At 41.5% G+C, this 22,935-nt stretch overlaps 1 protein-coding gene across 1 annotated transcript; it reads right to left on the reverse strand.

Moving 5' to 3' along the window:
• Positions 1–342: 342 nt before the first annotated feature.
• Positions 343–22,660, reverse strand: LOC145402150 (cathepsin L-like peptidase). Its single transcript, XM_080274271.1, has 6 exons — positions 22,559–22,660; positions 16,504–16,656; positions 14,793–15,002; positions 12,253–12,444; positions 5,925–6,090; positions 343–2,625 (listed from the first exon to the last, which is right to left on the reverse strand). The coding sequence occupies exons 1-6, from the start codon at positions 22,658–22,660 to the stop codon at positions 2,417–2,419; spliced, it is 1,032 nt and encodes a 343-aa protein (XP_080130397.1). The 3' UTR covers positions 343–2,416.
• Between the last annotated feature and the right edge of the window lie 275 nt (positions 22,661–22,935).

A 22,935-nucleotide genomic window follows, 5' to 3' on the forward strand; every position in this document is an offset into this window, starting at 1 on the left:
TGTATTGCCACCATCACTAAGCCTTAATATGTACCATACAATATACAGCATTTCGTTGGTCATGAAGGAAGAAACAAGTCTCTGCTATCAATTCTCTCTTGATCCAACCTCACCTTATCTGTAGGTTTGAAGTCTGGATGATGATGATGATGATGATGACAAAAAATGATGGTGATGATGAATGTTCGTAGCGGAAAAATCTGATGAGAATGAGGATAAGGATGATGATGAATATGGTGATGACGAATGGTTTTCCAAAAGTCTGCACACAGGAGCAACTGTAACTGAAAAACCAGATGATGATGATGATGATGATGACAAAGAATTAGACTCATACAAGCCTTACTAAAATCCTTTATTAGAAAAACACAACCAATTCTTATATCACCATACACCATATATATACTAAAGGTGTACACATAATGAATATAAAAAAATACACTGATGCTGGCAAGTAAAAAATGGTACCTGGGAACAGTAGGAATCTAGCAAAGGGCCCAAGACAACAATTCACAACAAAATCTCTCCACGGACTTGTTATATCCGACAAACAAGGCTAAAATTATTTGTGATATATAACTAAAATTATTCTGAACCCATATATTCTACCTCCTCTTCTATTTTTTGTGCTTTTCAATCCCTGAATAAAAAACCATGACATGTGATTACTGTATTACTAATATTGATACAGCACACTCATTTATCACATACCATACCATTTTCACATACCATAGCATTTCCTCACTACAGTGCTGGGTGGTGTGGCTGTGCACTGAAATTCTATGAAGATATATTCTGAAAATCTAACTGGTACACTCATAAAAAACTATATCATTATTGCTAGACACATCTTGGCAAAATCCAAAAACTGACGACTTTCTAATACTACTAAAATTTCACTTCTAATTTTCCCTCCCTTCTTGCACATCTTTTCCCCTCACTATTTTTTATCTAATTTCTCTCAATTTCTCTTTAATTTTGGCCCCCCTTTTCCCTCTATATTCTCCTATTTCCCCCCTCCCTCCCTCCTTAGTCTTCCTTTTTCTCTCACTCTCTTCATTCCTGGTCCTTTTTCCTCTCCACTTCTCTTTAGAAATTACTTTTTTTTTTTTTTTTCCCCTATTCTCTCTCCAGACAATTTTATTCAGTAGATGTTAGGAACTGGAGAGGTTAGACAAAGCCTTCCTTAACCCCTCTCAGTGCAGGCAGGGAGGCCTTCGTGTGGTGGCACTGCCGTAACAGGGCATCTCCACTGTCCAGTTATACAAAATTCCCTCACCTCCCTCCCTAACCCCTGAAATTACGATGGTGAACTGCAGATCTACTTCAGCCTGCAGTCCACTGGGTTCACATTTCAGATGAACCTGGAGCTACTACTATTAATACTGCTGATCCTTTCACAAACAGAGAGCTTTCATTTGGCTGAATAAAACAATCTGGAGATTAGGAATAAAAAATAAAGTCCTATCACTGTCCAAATGTTAACTCGGATGGAAATAGACAATTCATTATAAAAAAAAAAAAAAACTGTGTATCATTCACTATCCAAAAGTCAAATCAAAACTGTTTAACCCCTATATACGTTATCCTTGGTATTTTAAGATTATTACATGCACGAAAAAAATCTCTAAAATATGTGGATATACTCAAAATTAACTTGGGTTGAAACTGACATTCCTTGAACAGTAATATGAAAAGCTGCATATCATTCACTAAACATAATTCACCACTATAAATTCAACAAAAAACTGACTCACTCCTTTATCACATTTTTCTTACTCTTCCAAAAATTACAGAATGCAAGTAAATAAAAAAAGGAAAGGCCTAACTAGATAGATGCCTCAGTGCTAAAGAAGGGAGAGAACCATTTTGAATAAATGATGAGGAGTTGAAAAATAACCAACATGGACAATTCTGGACAAAAGTGATAGGAAAGAATCAGGAGAGGAACAGAAACAAAACTTGTGAGGGAATATCTAGACGAGTTAGAATTATATAGCTCTAAACAGGCCAGATTAAACAAGCAAGAAAAAGAACCCAGAAACCAAACAAGCCACTTATCACTGAATCAGAGGGAAGAAAGGCAGATGACAGGCCAAACCCTTGACAAGATAGGCAGGTCTGAAGTTGAGATGACTGAGACTGAAACAGAATTTATAACATCAATTCAAAGGTCCCTCAGCTCCCTCTCTGTCTTTCCATGCTGCTTGTGATGGCTTCCTATCTTGATGCATCCATTCTCAACCCAGGAGTTCTACACCAGCACGTAGAGAGGAGACAGAATGGAGACACAGAGGAGACAGAAGAGGAGAGAAGGAAAACAGGAGACAAAAAAGACAAAAGCAAGAGTACCACAAATAAGGCCCAAGTAATATGGCAAGCAGGGAGAAAGAGCAGACTATGACAAGGATAGGCCTTAAACAAGAGGGAATGAGGCAGCGCTGGCAATTCCACACTGGTTATGATGGTTCCTTATCATCTTGACGTAGCCATTATCACCCCAAGTCTCGCCCCACGAGTTCTTCACCAGCCAGTAGTCTGTCCCGTCCTCGTCCGTTCCGTACCCGACAGCCAGAACACCGTGGTCCAGGGCGTCTGGGTGGCACTCGGGCTCATTGTAGATTCCTGCCGAATTGTTCATCATCATCAGCAGCAGCAGCAGCACAAACCCTGCCCTATTCATCTTAATGGCACTCCTAGCAGCTTGTCCAAACAGTAATGGTAGTCCCGCTCTTTTTCCTCCTTTTAATGGTAGTGGTAATTTTCTATCATTATTTCCACTCTGGTTTTTTCCCTTAACAGTAGTAGCAATTTCCTATCAGCATCTCTATTAACCAAACACAACCTGAGTCACACACACACTATCACCCTCAATCACATTCACCATCATCCAAACTGTAATCTAACCTAACCTAAGTCCTGTTTTCATCCATTCTGCATCCCACCACCAGAATTCTATCATCCATGGCAGCAGGACGGCACTCAGGCTGATGACTTTGGCCAAACTGTTCATCGTTGTCGTCATCATCAACATCATTATCATCACCATCATCACAGTCATCATCTGTCTTAAATCTTTATCATTACCATCATCATCTTCAGTGGTGTTCCTACATATTCATCCTTTTGCAGCTTACCTCCCACAGTTCAATGGCAGTGTAAGACAATCTGGCTCTACGTACTTTCCATAGCACTTCTTTGTGACTAGTAGTGTATTCTAGTGAACCTAATTTTACTGATCGGCATTCTAGACAGATGGTAAACTTATGCCAGGCTAAAGGGAACAGAAAACAGTCCATCTCATACTTCTCTCCACATGGATTCACTACACCAAAAACTCATCACAATATTCAGTGCAGCTGGAGATGGATGCCTTCATGTGGTGGCACTGATGTAGCCAGGTAACTCAACTACCTGGTTACGCATATGTCCCTCAACTACTGTCCTATCCCCCAACAGGAGGATGGGACTGCAAGAAAATGGTAATTTAGGCCTGTAGTCCACTGGGTTCACATTTTAGACAAACCTAGGGGTACAACACAGCATTCAACAGCTTCCTATCCACACTATCGATCGATCTATCTACAGCCAGACACTTAAATCCCAGGAGTGGTAGCCAAAAACAAATCACCTCCATATCACCCTGTCCTCTCCCATCAGACTGCCCTCATTCCAACTTTAATCCACACCATACATATATAAAAACCTTCTGCCATTCTTCCCAATTCACCTTGTCATATGCCTTTGCCTGACCTATAGGGTTTTCTTCTTTATTTCATTTCTTTCAAAGGCTTCATATCAGCACATAGGTGTCAGAAATGGAAGCCTTCGCGGGGTGGCTCTGATGTAACGGGTTGGATCAACTGCTCAGTTATACAAATGTCCTTCAACACCCTCCCTATCCCTCCAGAAGACTGGTGGATGAGTTTAGGGCTAAAAACTACTACTGCTACTACTACTACCACCACCACAAATAATAATAATAATAATAATATTAATAATAATAATAATGATACCACCACCAATCCTACTATAGTCGTTCTATTTTATGAAGGCAGTTTGGGTGGGGCAATCTGAGACCTCACACTGTTAGCTCTGTTGTCACATCGCCGCCGACACACGTGTAATTATTTGTGCTCACCTCTCTGTCTCTCTCACTCTATTTTAAGCTAGTAACTACTTATAAATGAATTTTAAACACTCTGTATAGATGTAATTCAATAAAAAAGCTGTAGTATAGTATACATCTCATAAGACTTGTCAGCATTGCTTTTGCGACGTTGTCAGGTGGTGACACGAGGGACAGCCCTGCGTGAGCGGGTCATACTCGGTCAGTCTCCCGCCATGGAAGCTATAATTCAAAAAAAAAAAAAAAACGCACCTCAGGGGTGGTGTGGAAAAAAGTCGAAAACAAGAGAAAAAATAAAGAAAATACAATTAGTAGTAGTTAATATAACTATGAGAGAGAGAGAGAGAGAGAGAGAGAGAGAGAGAGAGAGAGCACGTGTGTGGCGACAATGTGGCAACAGAGCTAACAAAGTGAGGTCCCAGAGCGCCCCACCCAAACTGCCTACATAAAATAGAACGACTCTACTACTACTACCCTGATCCCTACCTGAATCATCACTAAACCACTAAGGTACAGGCATGCCCCAGTTAAACGATGTAATTGGTTAGGTAAAACCCCATCGTTGGGCGGGGTATTGCATATCAGGGTACTTTTAACATGTAATGTGAAGCGTTTACCAGCCTTGGGTTTCCCCCCAAACCAAGCTCAAAACCCACCCAAATGAGCCCAAAAACAAGTTTAAAGCCAATCTAAATGGTCTAACATCTGGAAAGAAAGCTACCCTAAGCCAAACACCTGTAAATGACTTACTAAATCCAACAAATAAAATCTGAAAATCATCAAATATAGGCTAAGTCTGGAAAAAATCAAGCTTAGTAAACTGTACCCCAAAATGAGAATGTTCACTCCACCAATGGCTAAAACACATTAATCCAAGTCTAAAAACAATTTATAAATCAACCTGAACACAATTTGTGTGTAAAATAACATCAAAATTAGTTTTAAAAAATCAAAACCCATCGTTCAACCGGGGTCTGGCCATCGTTAGGAGGGGTATGGTGGTATTTGTACTCCCACTGTTTAGTCGGGGTATCATATATCGAGGTATTACAGAACTTTTAGTGAATTACGATTACAGTAATTAGATTTTACCTAATTACAGTATACACCAGTGATGTCATAGGTAGGCTGCAAACACATGGACAATGGACAGGATCTTGCTAGAAAGGATGTGAGTCACTGTTGGTCCAGGCATGAGTGGGGTGATAATTGACAGCATTGTAGCATACTTCTGCTAAAATTTGGTACGAACTTCTTTTGCTGCATTTGGGTTGTAAAGTTGTTACAGGTTTCTTCATAGTGTGTTTCCTGCCCCAAACCTTCCCTCAGACTTAAATCCCACTCACCCCTTCCAAATTTAAATCCCATCCATCCCTTCCAAATTTAAATCCCATCCATTCCTTCCAAATTTAAATCCCATCCATTCCTTCCAAATTTAAATCCCATCCACCCTTTCCAAATTTAAACCATATCCACTCCTTCCAAATTTAAATCCCACCCACCCCTTCCAAACTTGAATCCAACCCACCCCTTTCAAATTTTAATCTACCTCACCCCTTCCAAATCTAAATCCCACCCACCCCTATGAAATTTAAATCCAACCCACCCCTCAAAGAGACATTCCATTCATCCCTTCAACACAAAACCCAAACACTATAACCATCCCACATATTTCAATCATAATCACATAACTATAACCTCACCAGAAATTTTCCAAGTAAGGATGGGGTGAGGAAGGTATTGTGTGAGCAAAATATACTGATCCCTCCCTCAAACTTAAGCCCTAAACCCATACCTTTGTGGTAGAACTGGAATGACTCGTGGGAAGCATCGATAGCCACAGAGATGGGACCTTTCGTGGCCACAGCCTTCTTCAGGGCGTGTTCGCTGCCCTCTCGGATGTCAACAAATCCAGTGTCCTCGGCTCCAGACTCTTGTGGGTTGTACCGGCAGTTGTCATCCTGATATAAAACTACTGGTTAGTGCTGCCTTCTCTTAATCTTAGTTATCTTTATGAGAAAACAAATAAATAAGAAAAATGCTTCAATTCTGAAGATGCCCCTTCCTGAAAAAATTTAAAAAGCCAAAATTACACTTTTCATTTTTTATGTGCCTGCAGGAGCAGTAGTAATTGTAGCCCCAAGTGTATTTCAGTGTGTACCCAGTGGACTGTAAGCTGAGGATGCCCTTTTTCTGCAGGCCACCATCCTCCTTCTGGGGCCTAGGGAAGTAGCTGAAGAATGTTTGTATAATCAAGAAGTTGGACCACCACAAGAAAGGATCCTTCTCCAGCATCAAGATTCAATCAAACTCGGAGGACATCACAAGGCATATATATTCCCCTACATTTTCTCCATCTAAAAGAAAGCTCCCTAACACATTCTCCTTAGCAATTTTTGCTTTATTACATCTTATTGTCCTCTTCAGTTATGTATATTCTTCTAATATCACCTCATATACATCACCTCACTTTACATGCAAAATAATATTAACCACCCATATCTAAACACAAACTGCCAAGGAATAGGTGTTAGGGAGATTCCTAAACCAACATGAATAACAGGATATGCTGAAGCACAAATGAGGTCCCTACATTGGTCCCTCTTTTACACACAAAGGCAAGCCCCCAGTGTTTGTTTGCTATGCTATGAATGCATTAAGGGAAAGGGGGCAGTTGGTGGCCCTTCCCTACCTGCTTGAGAAACAGTATATTGGAAATCCTTTGGGCAGACTCCTGTGGGTCACCATGACTATTCTATGCAAGACAGTGTCCATCACAACAACAATTTCCCATCATTTATTTACCGTATATAATACTAACGTGTCAAGTGGGGTTGGTGGAGGATTAGTGCCCCTCCTTGTAAAACAATTAACTCTAAGCCCTTGGCCACCCTGTCTGGGATACATGGCGTCTGGCAATGAATGAATGAATGATGAATACTAACACTTGTTTGTGTATACATACCTTTTCAATCAATACTTATGCTGTAAATATGATAGCTGCTGGTGAATATTTTTTAATGGTATTAGAAAAAACAAAAATAGCTTGCAGTGCCTGAGATTTAAAAGCTAAGATGATCTGATGCTGCCATGACACTTCATAATTTGGTTCATGTGCTAAGAACAGTAGTAACATGCTCATTATATATGAAACATTAACATGTACATTATTACCTATAGCCTGGGTCTGTCCTTGACCAATTACTCCGTAAGGTACGGCCTGCTGGTTTTAATAACATACAATGCAGCTGCACTGTAAGCTTGCTATGTATTTTTAGCATGTTTATATATTCTTTACATACATCCTTACATTATTCCATGTTTTCTGCAGGTACAGAGCTACTTTGTTATGAATTATTACATACTGTTTAGGGTTTCTGAAGGCCACAGCATGCTTCCCCTTAAAAGTTGTGGAACAACCCCTATAAACTGTGGAAAATCTTTCAATACTTAAACTTCTGGCATACCATTTTGATACAGGGACCTTAGGAAGGCCCTATATTACATTTAAGCATATGGTCCTAAGAGTGGCTGTTCTGCCTTTGTTAAGTCTAAGAGGCCATTTGGGCTCTGATAGCATTACTTTTTGCTGCTAAGTGGCCGGGATTTTGGGTGTCTGAATGGTGGGTGAATAAGTGTGTGTCTCACCCGACCTGTGGTGGCAAAAGGAAAGATGCTACAAAAGCTTTCTTAAAGGCTACTTGGAGATAGTCTTGGCTTTTCCCACAATACCTTTCTTTTAAAGAAAACAAGTCATACATAAGCAAAAATAATTTGTTCAAGTACCAATCCTAGGTTGTTGGAGAGGGATGCCTTCATGTGGTGGCACCAACATATCCAATCTGCTCTGCTGCCATATTATACAACTGTCCCTCACCTCCCTCCTTATACCCCATAAGGTGGATGGTGCAGGGCTCTTGTTTGGCAAGCCACAGCTCGCAAATGCGAGTATTTTTTCCCTTCGGCGAATAAATTTTACATGCAAGTCGCCTTTTGGCGAGGCGAAAATACATCCACTTCAAAACCCAGTAAACTACAATATAAGTAAATCTCACTTCTATCTATCTATCTATTGCCAGACGCCTCAATCCCGTTTGGGGTGGCCACAAACATATCGCCTCCAAGTCGCCCTGTCCCCCGCTATTTCACTCCCCTGCTCCCAACTCACACCCCCCTCTTTCATATACCTCTCCACCCCATCCCTCCATCTCATCCTCGGCCTCCCCCTCCCTCTTCCCCCCTCCACCTCACTCACATACACTCTCTTCATCAGTCTTTCACCCTCCATCATCTCCACATGGCCAAACCACCTCAGTGTGTTCCTCATAACGCTTCCTATCACATCCACATCAACACCACAACGTTCCTTTATATCCTCATTTGTCAGCCTATCTCTCCATGTGACTCCACAGGCTCCTCTTAAATAACTCATTTCCACTGCTCTCACTCTTGACTTGTGTCCTTCCAACAACATCCAAGCTTCACTTCCGTACGTTAGAGTTGGTATCACAATACTGTCATGTAGTAACTTTTTCACTTCCATGCTCACTTCCCTGTTTCTTATCACTGCTTTCAAAGAACCAGCAACCTTTCTTCCCTGCTGTACCCTTTCAAGCACTTCACCCTCCAAACCTCCATCCTTACTCATCACACTACCCAAGTACTTAAACGTACTCACATTTTCCAATTCCTCACCATCCAACCTCGCTGTACATTCACTGACTTCACCTCTCTCAAAGACCATTACTTTACTCTTCCCTACATTCACCTTTAGATTCCATTTCTTACACACTCTCCCAAACTCATCCACCAAGCCTTGCAGCTCCCCTTCGTCTTCACTCAACAACACAGTATCATCTGCAAACAACAGTACAGGGAGTTTCCAAACACTATCCTCTCTCACCAGGGCCACTCCAACATCCACTACCCTACCTTGTACCTCTTTTATTACCCCATCCATGTACAGATTGAACAACCATGGAGACATGACACATCCCTGTTTCAACCCAACTTTCAAAGAGAAAGATTCACTTAGTTCACCATCCACACGCACTGCAGCCTTCGCACCATCGTACATACTCTTCACAGCATTCAACAACTTCCCATCTACTCCATATATTCTTAACACTTTCCACAATCCTTGTCTATCCACACTGTCATATGCTTTCTCCAAATCCACGAAAGCCGCATACAACTTCTTTCCCTTCTCTAGAAACTTTTCCACTAAAGATCTAAGAATGAATATCTGATCTACACAACCTCTTCCCTTCCTAAAGCCTCCCTGTTCTTCTCCAACTAATTCCTCTGTTCTTTCTCTAACTCTGTCAATAAGTATCCTACCATACACTTTTCCTATTATACTAAGAAGACAAATGCCCCTATGATTACCACACACTTCTTTTTCCCCTTTTCCTTTGTACAAGGGAATAATTATACCTGACTTCCAATCCTCCGGGACTCTACCTTCCTCCCAGGCTAATCTGCACATCTTCCACATCCATTCTACTACTATCTCTCCCCTATGCTTCAGCATTTCACCACACACTCCATCAATTCCTGGGGCTTTCCCAGATTTAACTTTCTTCATTGCTTCCACAACTTCTATCCTACTGGTTTCTTCCTGTCTTATCACCTCCCTCCTTCTCCCAGCCATTCCCCAGCCACTTATACTCGCATTACTTCCATCCTCTACGTTCAACAATTCCTTAAAGTGTTCTCTCCATCTGCTCATTTTTTCTCCCTTCTCCACTAGTAATCTACCATTTTTATCTTTCACTCCCCTGCTAACTTCACTTCCACCCTGTCTTACTCTTTTCACCTCTTTCCAGAACATTTTCTTACAGTCCCTTCACTTTACACTCAAATTCCTACCAAATTCCTCATCCACTCTCTTCTTACTCTCTCTTACTAATCTTTTTACCTCTCTCTTTCTTTCTACATATAACTCTCTCTTCCGCCTCTCAACTTCTTCCATGCCCCTATTTCTCATCCATTCATTGTATGCTTTCTTCTTTTGTGCCACAGCCTGTTTCACCTCTTCAGTCCACCACGCTGTTCCTTGCACCCCTCTCCGTCTTCTCTTCCTTCCACACACCACATCACATGCTGCACATATTTCTTCTGTAAATATGCTACACACACCTTCCACGTCTCCCATCTGCTCCAACTCATATTTGCCCAATCGTTCCTCCACTTCTGTCTTATACTCTGCCTTTTTCTCATCCTCTTGTAACCTTTCCCACTCTCCTTGCAACTACTCCTTCCTCTTGTCTTTCCCTTCTTCTATTTCTCCATTCTAATTGGATCTTGATTCTGGCCACCACCAAGTAGTGGTCAGAAAGTCCACTCCTCCAACCTCTATAAACTCTTGCATCCATTACACATCTTCGCATCCTTTCATCCACACACACATAATCAATCATTGCCTTCCTTTCATTCAGTTCACCACCCACCCTTCTCATCACTCGCCATGTATACCTGTGGATCATTTTATGCCTGAAGAGGGTATTGGCTACCACCAACCCCCTCCCAGCACAAATGTCCACTAACGCACTCCCATTCTCATCTATCTCAGCAGGCACACCCCACTCACCAACTATTCCATCCACCTTCGCATTCCCAACTTTACCATTCATATCACCAATCAAAAACACTCTCTCATTCCTTCCAAACTTTTCCATGCACACTTCTACATTTGTCCAGAACTCTTCTCTCACTCTTCTAGCACGATCTTGCGTTGGCGCATACACACACACACAATCGCCCACATTTGTATTCCAACTTTCAACTTTACCCACACAGTCCTTGACCCAACTGATCCATACTGTCTTATGCTCTTCTTCCATCTTTTACTCACAAATATACATACTCCTTCCTTCGCCCTCACTTAAATCAACAAAAAAGCACGTTGTGATCGATCATAAAGTTTTTCTTTGTCGCCACTGTGAATGTTTAAAACCTCATTATATGATTCTAATCATCACAATGTGTAAATAAATAAATATATTTATTCCTCGTAAAATATTTCCACTTGTAGCCAGTTTGGCTACTAAAAATTTATTTGGCTCGTAAATCTGAAACATTAGCAGCCAACAGCTCTCAACCATTGGCAGTCAGCAAGAGCCCTGTGGTGGCGGACTGCAGAAGGGCATCTTCAGTACCACTGGGTCCACATTCAGTTGAGCCTGGGGTTGCAAATACTACTAGCCTACTACTAAAAACCTGCCAAGTGCTCATATATGAAGTGCAGGTTCGCATGGTCCAGCCTGAGCCGCAGTACTTTGTTGAACAGTCTACAGTCACTACTCATTATACATTGATCTGGTATATGATAATTCGTTAAAACAATAACAGAAAAGTTCCACCCCAAAATCCGATTTACGGTGAATTTCCCACTATAACGATATTGCCCTCGGAAAATTTCGTACGAAGCTCCAGGCACACGCAAGGTGACCATCACTTGTCTCAGGCAAGGTGGCGGCCCCAGCGTGCAGAGCACTGTTTTGATTCAGCTGCAGACCCACCACCCTTTCAAAGCCCTATCTTTTCCACTCGTTCACATATGCCCCCCTGCTATCATCACCTCTCAGCCAAGCATCGTGCTACAGTAGGCTTATACATCGTGTTGCACCAGGCCAACGTTACGCAAGTGTGATTGTTGTGTTGTTACAACGATTTACTGTACGTGAGTAACGCTGCCTGTAATGGTGTGATAGTGTTTGTTTTGGTCTTGGAGACGACTTGGACTGTCACAGGAAGTGATTAAGGTGGGTTGTCATTTTTGTTTCAGTCTTGGGAAGGTGACTTTTGGGAAGCTGAGTTGATGTAACACCCCTTTTATAATGTATTTCAATCTCCGAATTAACGATAAACTTGTTATACATTAAGGTACGACCTGACATAACCCCATTGTATAACAAGTAGTGACTGTATTAGGTTTGGCTGAAGGAGCTTCAGGAGAGTAAGTTACATGAATATATGGATCATACAGACCTGCAGCATGTCTTAATACCTGATTCAGTACTAAATGTAACACGGAGAATTGTAGTTCATGTCAATAAAATTAGGAGCAATGCACGCATGCACACACACAAATACTGCTACTCTCTCACTCCAGTCCTTACCTCTGCCTCATATGGGTAGGACTGCTCAGTGTCAATCCCACCATTGTCCTTGATGTACTTAAAGGCATAGTCCATCAGTCCTCCGTTGCATCCATTATTGCCATACTTGGTGGAACAGTCAATCAGGTTCTGCTCGGACAGGCTCACCAGCTTCCCAGTCTGGCGGAAGTGCTGCCCTTCCAGTGAACCTGTCTGTTGGCGAGATAGGTTAATGGTTAATAAGTTTTACAGGAATTGGCTACAATCAAATTTTTATTTATTCAAGGACCAACTTGCCTAGCCCTGGGCTCATACGCTCCTGATAGGGCAACATAGGGCTGGATGATGGATGGATGGATTAGATAAAAAAATAAATAAATAATCTGATCAAATCAAATCATGCCCTGGTTCCTCTTCAGAAATCCCCAAATCAACCCTTGCTGTGGCACTACCGGTACTGTTTTCTATGGACTGGTACACACAATAAAAACAGCTTTACACTTTTTCATTTACGTTATGAACTTGTAGACCAGCCACTGGAAAATGTTCTTCGGTCACTTTTCATTTATGTATTTGTTTGTTAATATTATCGACACCTTGTAAAGTATTACATTTATGCAAAATGTGTTAAAAGCTGTCATTCAAAACTGCTAACAGTAGCAATGTTCAGAGTGAAACATCTGTCACCTACACGAAGATATTTTTTGATCGTGTACACCTTTCATCGGATGGATTCTAGTTGACAGGCTGTGTGATGCACATGTGTGTATGTTTATAAATACCTGTGAGGTGGTGCTACGATTTAGGGGGACTGAATGGGAAGGATATAAGAATATGGCCCATCTAGCTTGTTAGACTCTGATTACTCTCTCTCTCTCTCTCTCTCTCTCTCTCTCTCTCTCTTTCTCTCCTTAAGTTTTAAAAATTAACACTAATTTACTTGAAGCAAATATTACAACAATGGTATTTCCATCTCCATCCACGTATACATCTGGCCTGAGGTGTTAGTGAACTTTCAATGGACAAACCAACTCCCAGAACCTCTAATGGAGAGGAGCAGCTGCGTAAAACAAGCTTGATAAAGTGGGCTCGCCAGTGTACAGACAATCCTTCACTCACCTCTAGCCAATCCCTATTACTCACACTCCTATACTCCTATTCTATCGAGTCACTTTAGGTGTGCTTGCCTCAGGACTGTGACCGCTAGCGATGCTGCCACATCTAGTTCGGGGAAGCCAACATTTTCTTTTTTAATTTCTTTCCTTTCGTAGAATGCTAAGATGGTTCTTCTAAGCACACACTATTAATGGTCCTGTTTGCCTTTTCTTCTAAGAAATATTTATTCACACTGTAAATAATTTCTTTTGCTTGGCTGTGGAGGACACGAGAGCGAGTTGAAGGAGATGCGTCCACGGCGGGGTATTGCTATTAAGTGACCCAAGTCACGGGGTCAGGCTGGAAGACTTGCCAACGTCGCAAAAACAACGTTGCCAAGTCTTATGAAAGTCAGTTTTCATCCTCAAAAAGAGAATCATTAATAATAAGTATACAGCTTCTTATTAGAAATGAATCTATACAGAGTATTTAATATACATTTACAAGTACTGTAATTAATGGCTAAAAATATGAGACTTGTTATATATAATTACAGATTTGGCACTTATGCATTCTTTACACTCATTAGCCGACCGCACCCAAAGTGACTTGATAGAATGGAAACACTGTAGTCAGTCTCCCTTCTTCCCTGCCACCCTTCATGCACTTCCAGTCAATCTCTTCACTCACACACACACTCTTCCCTCTTCCTCCTTATTTATCTCTCTCAAACTACATTAACTCTTCTACAACTATGACATTTAGTTCCTTGCAACCAGAACTTACGGGCTAGTTCAAACAGGGGATAGCTTGCAACGGAGAAGAGCTTAGGTGCAGACTACCTACAATCAGAAGTTTTTTACTTTTAACCAAGAAGATTCATTTCTACCTCATAACTAGATCTCTTTCTCTAAGCTGGCTCCATGAAGTATGCTCACCAGTATATAGTCAGCCTCTCATGCAATCTCCATCACACACACACACACACACTGTGTACACACACACACACACACACACACTCCTATTCAATCTTTCTCACCAACACTCTTCTAGTCAGTCTCAAGAAAACTCCTCATTTCTCATATACTGCATACAAACCAAAATGAATAATTTAAAAAGCTTACATAAATTGAAGACATACAATAACAGATATTTGTCCAGTTCCATCAGGGTATAACTCACTGACCAGCAGGACCCACACTGGCCTGGTCCTTGACTGGAGTAACGGCTCCCTTGGTCTGCCAGTCAGTATCCCTCAGCAAGGACCACAATGTTGCCTGGTTCTATGAAAAGCACTAACTTATCCAGCCTATTCAATCTATATCACTCACACACACTCTCCTAGTCAGTCTCTCTCCCACTTTCCCTCCCACTCTCAAACAGCCTTCATTTACCCTTTCACAATTAAGGCCCACTGCATTTCACTACATCTACTTATTACCCAGGTGCGTGATGGGATAACTCACCGCAGAGAAGGACCAGCAGGACCCACACTGGCCCTGGTCCTTGACTGGGGTAACAGCTCCCTTGGTCCGCCAGTCAACCTCCTTTGGCATAACCACATCGTCGTCAGGCTCAATGAAGTGAGCTCCGGTATACAGACGGCTGGATTTGTAGGAGCCAGCGGTGCGATTCCAGCGGAACCCATTCATGGTGGAGACAAACTCATGGTGGAGCTGTGGAAATACAATAAAATAAACATAAATACATAAACATATACTCCTAACCTCCTGGTTTATCAAGTATGACAGTAGTACTAAATCATATCGTTCGTATTGTTTATAAAGGCTTCAACATGCTTGCATGCATCGGCTTGGTCACCTAATGGCGGATATCCACGCTGCTCGATCTCTGGCAGCCTCCTTATTCAGTCCCTTGTCCCTAAGGTCACACTATAACCCTGTCCCAGGTCTTTTTCAGTCTGCCTCTCACAACCCTAATGCTAACACTTATTACTTTCCACACCAAACTGTCATCCTCCATCCCCTCCATTTGTCCAAACCACCTCAATATGCACCTCTTCATCACAGCACCAATGCCAACAATTAACAAGAGGGAAATTTTTGTCCTTTTGCAGCTTATTTCCCATAGCTTGGTGGCAGAATCACAATACTACGGTTCAATACCCTTCTTCATTACTAGCAGCACAATCTAATATTAATTTCTTGGTACAACTCAGAATTCAATGAGATGGTAATTTTGCACCCATATCCTTTTTACTCTGACCTGACCTAAAATTGCCATCTCTCCATCTTGAATGCTGAGTTGCAACATTAGACTAACAACAGAATATGATGCTAGTCAAGAAGTGATACGGAAATGATACAGAGCCAAAGTACTGCCTTATTCTGCTACTGAGCTATGAGGAAAAAATGCAAAAGAACAGAAATCTTGGCCACGTTAAGGTGAAAGTACTACAGTAACAGTGAACAGAGTTGAGAACAAATGAAGATGGAGGTAATGTAGGGTCCAGAAAACATGACTGCAAGAAAGAAGAATGCAAGAGAAAGGAAGAACTAAAGAAGCAAGAGATGATATGTGAAAGAATGGGAGAATTAAAGAAAGCAAGGTATATGACAGAGAGGGGGGGTGTCAGCTGGGGGGAGGGCAGCAAAATGACAGGGGACAGGGCAACATGGAGGTGGTTTGTTTGTGGTCACCCCTTACAGGATTACAGAATCTGGAAATAGACAGACAGAAGATAAGGGAGAACTATGAACAGCATACACGCTTTTCCTACCCACTGTCTCTTATCAACATGCTTCCCGACTCACCATCTATACTCATTTTACTCTAACTTGTCCTCAAATTGCCATCTCCCCATCCTGAAAACTGATGATGGAAGTTCATTAATAACCAAACTATCAACATTATTATCAGGCCTCAGAGCAGTAAATGATCCTGCAGAAATAATGAAGTCTTGAGAAGGACCATTAACACAGCAACACTTCCGATGCATCAATGCAAATCACATGATGAAAAGGGATACTTCAGGTGGTGGCGCTGATACAACCAGGTGGCTCCACTGCCCTGCAATACAAACACACCTCAACTTTCTCTCCATCCCCCAAAAGAGAGGATGGTGGACTGTACAGGAAGAGTAACTCAAGCCTACAGTCGACTGGGTTCATGTCCAAAAGAGCCTAAATCATCATCATCAGAATTGGCCAGTCTTACCAAGTCTCCATATTTGTTCATTCTCAACATGTACGTCTTGTGTCCTGTGGAATACAGCTTGTTGTGTGAGGCAATCCTGTGTTTGTTCTCGGTGAAGATCTTCATGCGGAAATTCTCCTCCACATCACTGGTGTACTTCTTACCGTGTTCAAGCTGAAAATACAAGAAATGGTTAATACTGCAGCAATGTATTTAAACTTAATACTGTGGATATATATATATATATATATATATATATATATATATATATATATATATATACAGTATCACCATATTGTAGATCTATATACTGTACAGTAAAAGGCCTCCAATCCGACCACCAATAATCCAAAAATCCCTAATACTCCGAATGTCAAGGCAAAATTTTTCAAATATTTCTTGTCTTTATTAAAGGATTTATCTGGTTTGGACTTGCCCTTGGACTTGCATGTACCTGCCTGTAACTATTCATCTACATTTCCAGTGAGTAAACAATTATCTATACCATTAATGATCATGTACAGTCGCTCAAAAAAGTATCCTCCCAAAGGTGCCGTGAGTCAATCTGACACAACGAACAAAGAAATATGGAAAATACTAAGTGAGTGTGAGATCTGTTAGTAGCCCCAGTTTACATACGGCGCAGCGGTGTATGGAAACATTATGCCTTTGTGAAATACAATAAGGGAATTATCTCGGATATATGAAGTGGGATTATTCATGTATTTCCGATGCGTAGCCTGTATGGGTAGAACAGAACAATACAGACTCTGTATCAGATATCTAAAATCCTTGACTCAAACTTCAGATCTAGGTATGAGGTACTGAATCTAACGTGATATTTGAGAGAGCCAGGCTTGCTAACAATACCAACACTGCTTCAATCGCCCGACACATTGTGAAGTCCTGCGTTCATGCGGTGGGAGGATACTTTTTTGAGTGACTGTACATATCTGTAATGTTTTCAAAGGGTCTTCCCAATAATCTGGAAAGGAAAAAAAAAAAAAAAAAAACAATAGTCAGAAAGACCCTCGGTCCCCTGCGATTCAGATTATAGGACTTTTACTGTACAAAGTTAGTACTGAGCATTTCACTGTGGCAACCATGGGGGCATGATGGCTCAGTGGTAAAGCACCTGACTCTGGACCAAAAAGTCATGAGTTCGCGCCGTGCCCAGGTAAGCTGCCCTGCCAGGAGAAGTAAAACTCTTCTGTCACTTTGTTGGTTGTAGCAGCCATGGCTCAGTGAGTTAGGCACTCTGGCCGAAAGGTCGGAGGTTCGAGTCCACCCAAGGGTCACTGACAGATATCAGGAAGGACATCCGGTCATAACGTGTTACACGCTCCAAAACCTAAGTCCTCTACCCAGGGGGCAACGTCTTAGCCCTTATCAACAAGTGGACATGGCGTTATAAAAAAAAAAAAAAAAAAAACACTCACTTGATGTAGTGCTGCCTACTTCTTCCTTCACCTTTATCATTCTTTTTCTATATCTGCTCTCCTCTTCCTATTTCTCTCATCTGTCCTGCCACTTTTTATTATAGCTCTTTCCTTTTCAGGTGGCTTTACATTAAGTGACAGGCCTAATGGTTTCCTAGAAGCCAGGAAACTACAGTATTTACAACACTGGGTGGCAACCACATAACCAACCTATATGTGTTCCCTACGTGCCAACAACTGGGTTGGCAGAGGGTTAGTGCCCCTCCCAGTAAAATAACTAACTCAAAGACAGATGGCCACCGCTTACCGGATCACTTTTTATTATTTTTTTTTTTTTTCCACCTTGACTCCACTGTACACATAGGCTTCACAGCCTGCTTCCAAGGCCCAGTAGTCCTCCTACAGTCGCGACAGCGAGAGGTGGCGGAGAAGCTCATCCCACTCTCTTCCCACTGGAATGTCTGTGATTGGTGGATGGTGGGATGGGAGGTGCGTGAGTGAGGTTAGGAGTCCATTTGATGACCAGTACAGGTGTACCGCCTAATCTGGAAAGACATCGTCACCTGCCTGGTGCTACTCTCTCTCTCTCTCTCTCTCTCTCTCTCTCTCTCTATGTATGTATGTACGTTTTTTCAAACATTTTGTTGTGATGTGTTTTCATTATTTTTTTTAATCTCTTTTTTCATGGTCTTGAAATACAAAGGAAAATACTGTATTTATCATGCTGTACTTATGCAGTCAGTGTCCTATTATAAGGCTCATCAAGTCATCCGTAATTCATCTCCGAATTTAATAACCTTAAATGTACTGCACCAGCCTCTCCCCTTCAACCCATCTCTCTCTGTCTCTGTCTGTCTGTCTGTCTGTCTGTCTGTCTCTCTCTCTCTCTCTCTCTCTCGTGAAAAAAGGAAACATAAGAGGGGTATTGATAAAGGATTTGATGTAGAAATAAGTTTCATAATACATAAGGAAGGAAGTTAAAATGAAAGGCAGCCAAGAGTGTGTGTGACCTGAGGAGGGAGGCTAATTCTCAAGGGACAATATATTCTGGTGTGTGTGTGTGTGTGTGTGTGTGTGTGTGTGTGTGTGTGTGTGTGTGTGTGTGTGTGTGTGTGTGTGTGTGTGTGTGTGTGTGTGTGTGTGTGTGTGTGTGTGTGTGTGTGTGTGTGTGTGTGTGTGTGTGTGTGTGTGTGTGTGTGTGTGCGCGCGCGCGCCCCTCTCACTATCATACTCCAGGACTTGTACACTGTTCCACGTCAATAAAGTCATTACCGGTATATGTAATCTCTCGACATATATATATATATATATATATATATATATATATATATAATATTTTGATTACATTTTGTTGTGGTGTGTTTCGAGAGAGAGAGAGAGAGAGAGCAACATATGGAAGAAAGGGTTAAGGAGTGGCTAGTAAGGACAGGTGGATCTTGTGACTCAGATTCCCTTCAGCCCTCCATGACAATCCCCAGGGACGTGAGCGCAGTGTGAGCCTCAGAGAATGTTTGCCTTTGTTTCCTCTGTATTTTGCATCTTCGACTCTTCACCTCACCTTCCAGCCGCTTTGTCTGCTTGTCCGACGGAATGCATTGCTTTTGGCTTGAGATGTATATTGTATGGCCATTCTAATGCTTTATTCTAAAATATAAACTTAGCAGACCTGCGTTCAATCGATCAAAAAAAAAAATCTTGACACAGGTGAACAATGTTTTCACAATGAGCGATGCTCCTGTTGGTGTTGGTTTAAGCCAGTTTATTCTGAATGAATATTTCCCAACCATATGGTACATAAATCCTTCTTTATGGTTTTTCTGAGAGAAATAGCTGAGATTCACAAGCATGAGAATTTTACTAAAGAATTATTTCAAAAGTTCGTCCAGTGCTTTAAAGTGACAAGACAAAGCTTACATAGATTATTTTATGATTGTGTACACTCATTGCTTAATTCCCATATATATATATATATATATATATATATATATACACTGTATGTATAAATATATGTCTGAATGCGTGCATGTACGCCCTCCGGAGCGACGGGGTAGGGGAGAGAAGAAAGGGGCTTAGGATTGACAAGTATGTCCCGGTGGACCTGATCTTGTCATTACCACTCCCTCAAAGCACACGTGTTTCTCTTTCTGTATTCTTCTCTCTCTCTCTCTCCCCTTCCCTGATTTTGGCTTATGGTGAGTATTATCCTGTCCTTTCTAATGTTTTACTCCTTAAATATTTTTGGCTGGACTTTCATATTCTAGAATATCAACATGCACACCTGTATGTATTGTGATATACCACAGGTAATAGTCTGTGTACACGTATTAACTGCTGTAGCAATAAATAAAGCTTCGAACCATGGCGATCAATTTGGTGACGGTACTGTGAGGGAAATATAAGCGCTCTCACACCTCCCCATTCTGCCCATCACCGTAGACCAATCAGGGACGAGAGAAGGAAAGCCTTTTCCTCAGTCCTCCCTGAGGGAGGCGCTTCTCCGCCACCTCTCGCTGTCGCGACTGTACATACCAAACACCTCTACATGTCACCATGAAGTAAATGTTAACTTACAACAAATTTTGCCTACCGGACTTCTAACATACAGTAACCTATTACAGTATAGGATCAGCCAGTTTTTAGAAATTTCCAAATATATTTTAGAAATTTACATTATGATATATAAAGAAAATCTGTATATGGCATTTTGGAAAACAACCCTAACTTACGTGAGAACTGTAATGCATAGATGTATTTCTGTCAATCTATTTACTGACAGCCAGATGCCTTAATCCCGTAGTGAGTGACCACAAACACATAACCTTCATGTCACCCTGTCACTGGGGTGTCCTCTCTCCAATCCACACACCCGTCTTTCATATTCTCTACACCTCATCCCTCAATCTCATACCCATTTCCTTGTTCCCCTCTCCCCCTCCCACATTTCTAGTCAGTGTCTCAATGTCTGTTCTCTCCATCCCATCCGCATTTTCCCCCTCTCCACCTATAGTCTCACCAATCTAAAACCAAGGTTTGGGTGGGGTCTGGCGCTGGGTGCAGCCATGCCATACTTCCTAAACGAGCGATGAGTAGATTCAGTTATATATGTAATAGGCATCACAGATAGGTACACACATACTAATACAATATAAACATAAGTATTCTAGCATATCAAAGGAAGGTAAACTTGTAATGCATATGGCTCTTGTACATCAATAAAGAAACGTGGCATACATATTTTACAGTGGTGCTGAAAAAAATGTAGTTACTTTTACCGACTTTCACGGTAGTTCTAAGTTGGGTAAGTAATGTAACAATTACGTTTATAATATAATTTGAAGGAATCAGTAGAACATACGCTATTTTCTTAATAGAAATAAATAAGTTAAAACACTCACGAGCGGCAACATCCAGGCCCATACTGGGAGTTAATCCATTGGAGGGAGATTAAGCTTCTGTCACGTGCTTCCACTGTTCACTTTGTTATATATATATCTTAAATTATATTTATAACTTAAATTAGTTTGTCTTTACACACACACACAAAAAAAAAAAAAAAAACACACACAAAAACACACACACACACACACACACACACACACACACACACACACACACACACAGAAGTGGGTGAAGTCATGTCAGGCCAGGTGGCGAGGTGTGTGCGGACGAACTCCAACGGTGTCAGGTTAGCCACTACCCAATCAGAGTATAGGAAACAAGGCAACGCTGTACGCCGGGAAATCCCCGGCTGGACTCCACCCAAACCTTGGTTTTAGACTGGTGAGACTATAGTCAATTTCATTCTCCAAAATCTCCACCCTATCCCTCCATCTCATCCTCAATCTTCCTCTCTACCTCACTCACTCAGACACTCTCCTAGTCAGTTCCTCATGCTACACATAGCAGACTTGGAAAATTATGGTATGGAAAAGAATATGAAAAAGAACATACCTGACAGAGCTAGAACGTATCTGGAATATGGGATGCAGACTGACCATACTTAGTAACAAGTGTTCCATAAATAGCCATCAAAAATTAGGGTTTTGCATCACACATTTTGACTGAAAGTTTAAGCATATAAACCTTCAATAAACTATGCCCTGTTCACTGTAACTGGCTGTAATCCTACCATCTCAGTGAATGGGTTAAGGTGATGACGTTAACCCATGAGCACTTCAAGGAGAGACAGGCTATGCTCTTCTTTCTTTAATCTGGCCCAAACTGTCACCATGTACAGTTTATTTTCAGTTCAGTGGAAGAAAAAGACAAAACTATGGCTCTGCATCCTTTCCATGGCACTTCTTCATGACTAGCACCATATTTTAGCGCTAATCTGACATCACAACTATGCATTCAAGATGGAGGGATGTCAGTCTTAGGTCAAGCTAGGAAAGAAGTGTATGGTTCATGTATATTTTTAATGCATTTGAAATCCACAAAGTATTAGGGAAGGGAAGGCCAACAACAAGATGGAGGGATGGAGTGGAGAGGTATATGAGAGAGGGGGGTGTAAGCTGGGAGCAGGGCAATGAAATGGCGGGGGACAAAGCGACATGGAGGCAATTTGTTTGTGGCCAACCCTTACAGAATTAAGGCATCTGGCAATAAACAGACAGATAGATAGATTAGCAACCCACCTTGAATGCCTCCCACTCCTCCATCACCACGGAGAAGAAGGACACAGAGGAGGCCGAAGCCACCACTCCAAGTAGTACTGCTGCTGCTGCTAAGGTCCTCATCTGTGGGATGTATAAAAAATGGTTACAGCCAATTCCATGAACCCTTTTTAAGTGTATGGACCCATGGCTACGGTAACACAATCCAGTACACTTAAGGGTAAATGAGCGGCCCACTTCCCCTGATGGCATTACATGACTGAAAAAATCTTCACACACCTCATGGCAATTAGATCCATACACAGCCCTCACTCAGGAGCATTTTACAGCTTACAGTTTAACCAACAGAATGAACACCACTTCCTTAGGAAATGTATAAACATGGATACAAAAATGCT

This window comes from Coenobita brevimanus, chromosome 57, assembly GCF_032717465.1.
Source record: "Coenobita brevimanus isolate Jiangsu-jjx chromosome 57, ASM3271746v2, whole genome shotgun sequence".
Classification (NCBI taxonomy): domain Eukaryota; kingdom Metazoa; phylum Arthropoda; class Malacostraca; order Decapoda; family Coenobitidae; genus Coenobita; species Coenobita brevimanus.

Coding starts and splice junctions, on each gene's coding strand:
- LOC145402150 (XM_080274271.1), bottom strand. CDS start 22,660: ATGAGGACCTTAGCAGCAGCAGCAGTACTACTTGGAGTGGTGGCTTCG. Junction 16,657..22,558: donor AGGAGTGGGAGGCATTCAAG/GTGGGTTGCTAA, acceptor TTGTATTTTCAG/CTTGAACACGGTAAGAAGTA. Junction 12,445..14,792: donor CCTGCTGGTCCTTCTCTGCG/GTGAGTTATCCC, acceptor TCTCGCCAACAG/ACAGGTTCACTGGAAGGGCA.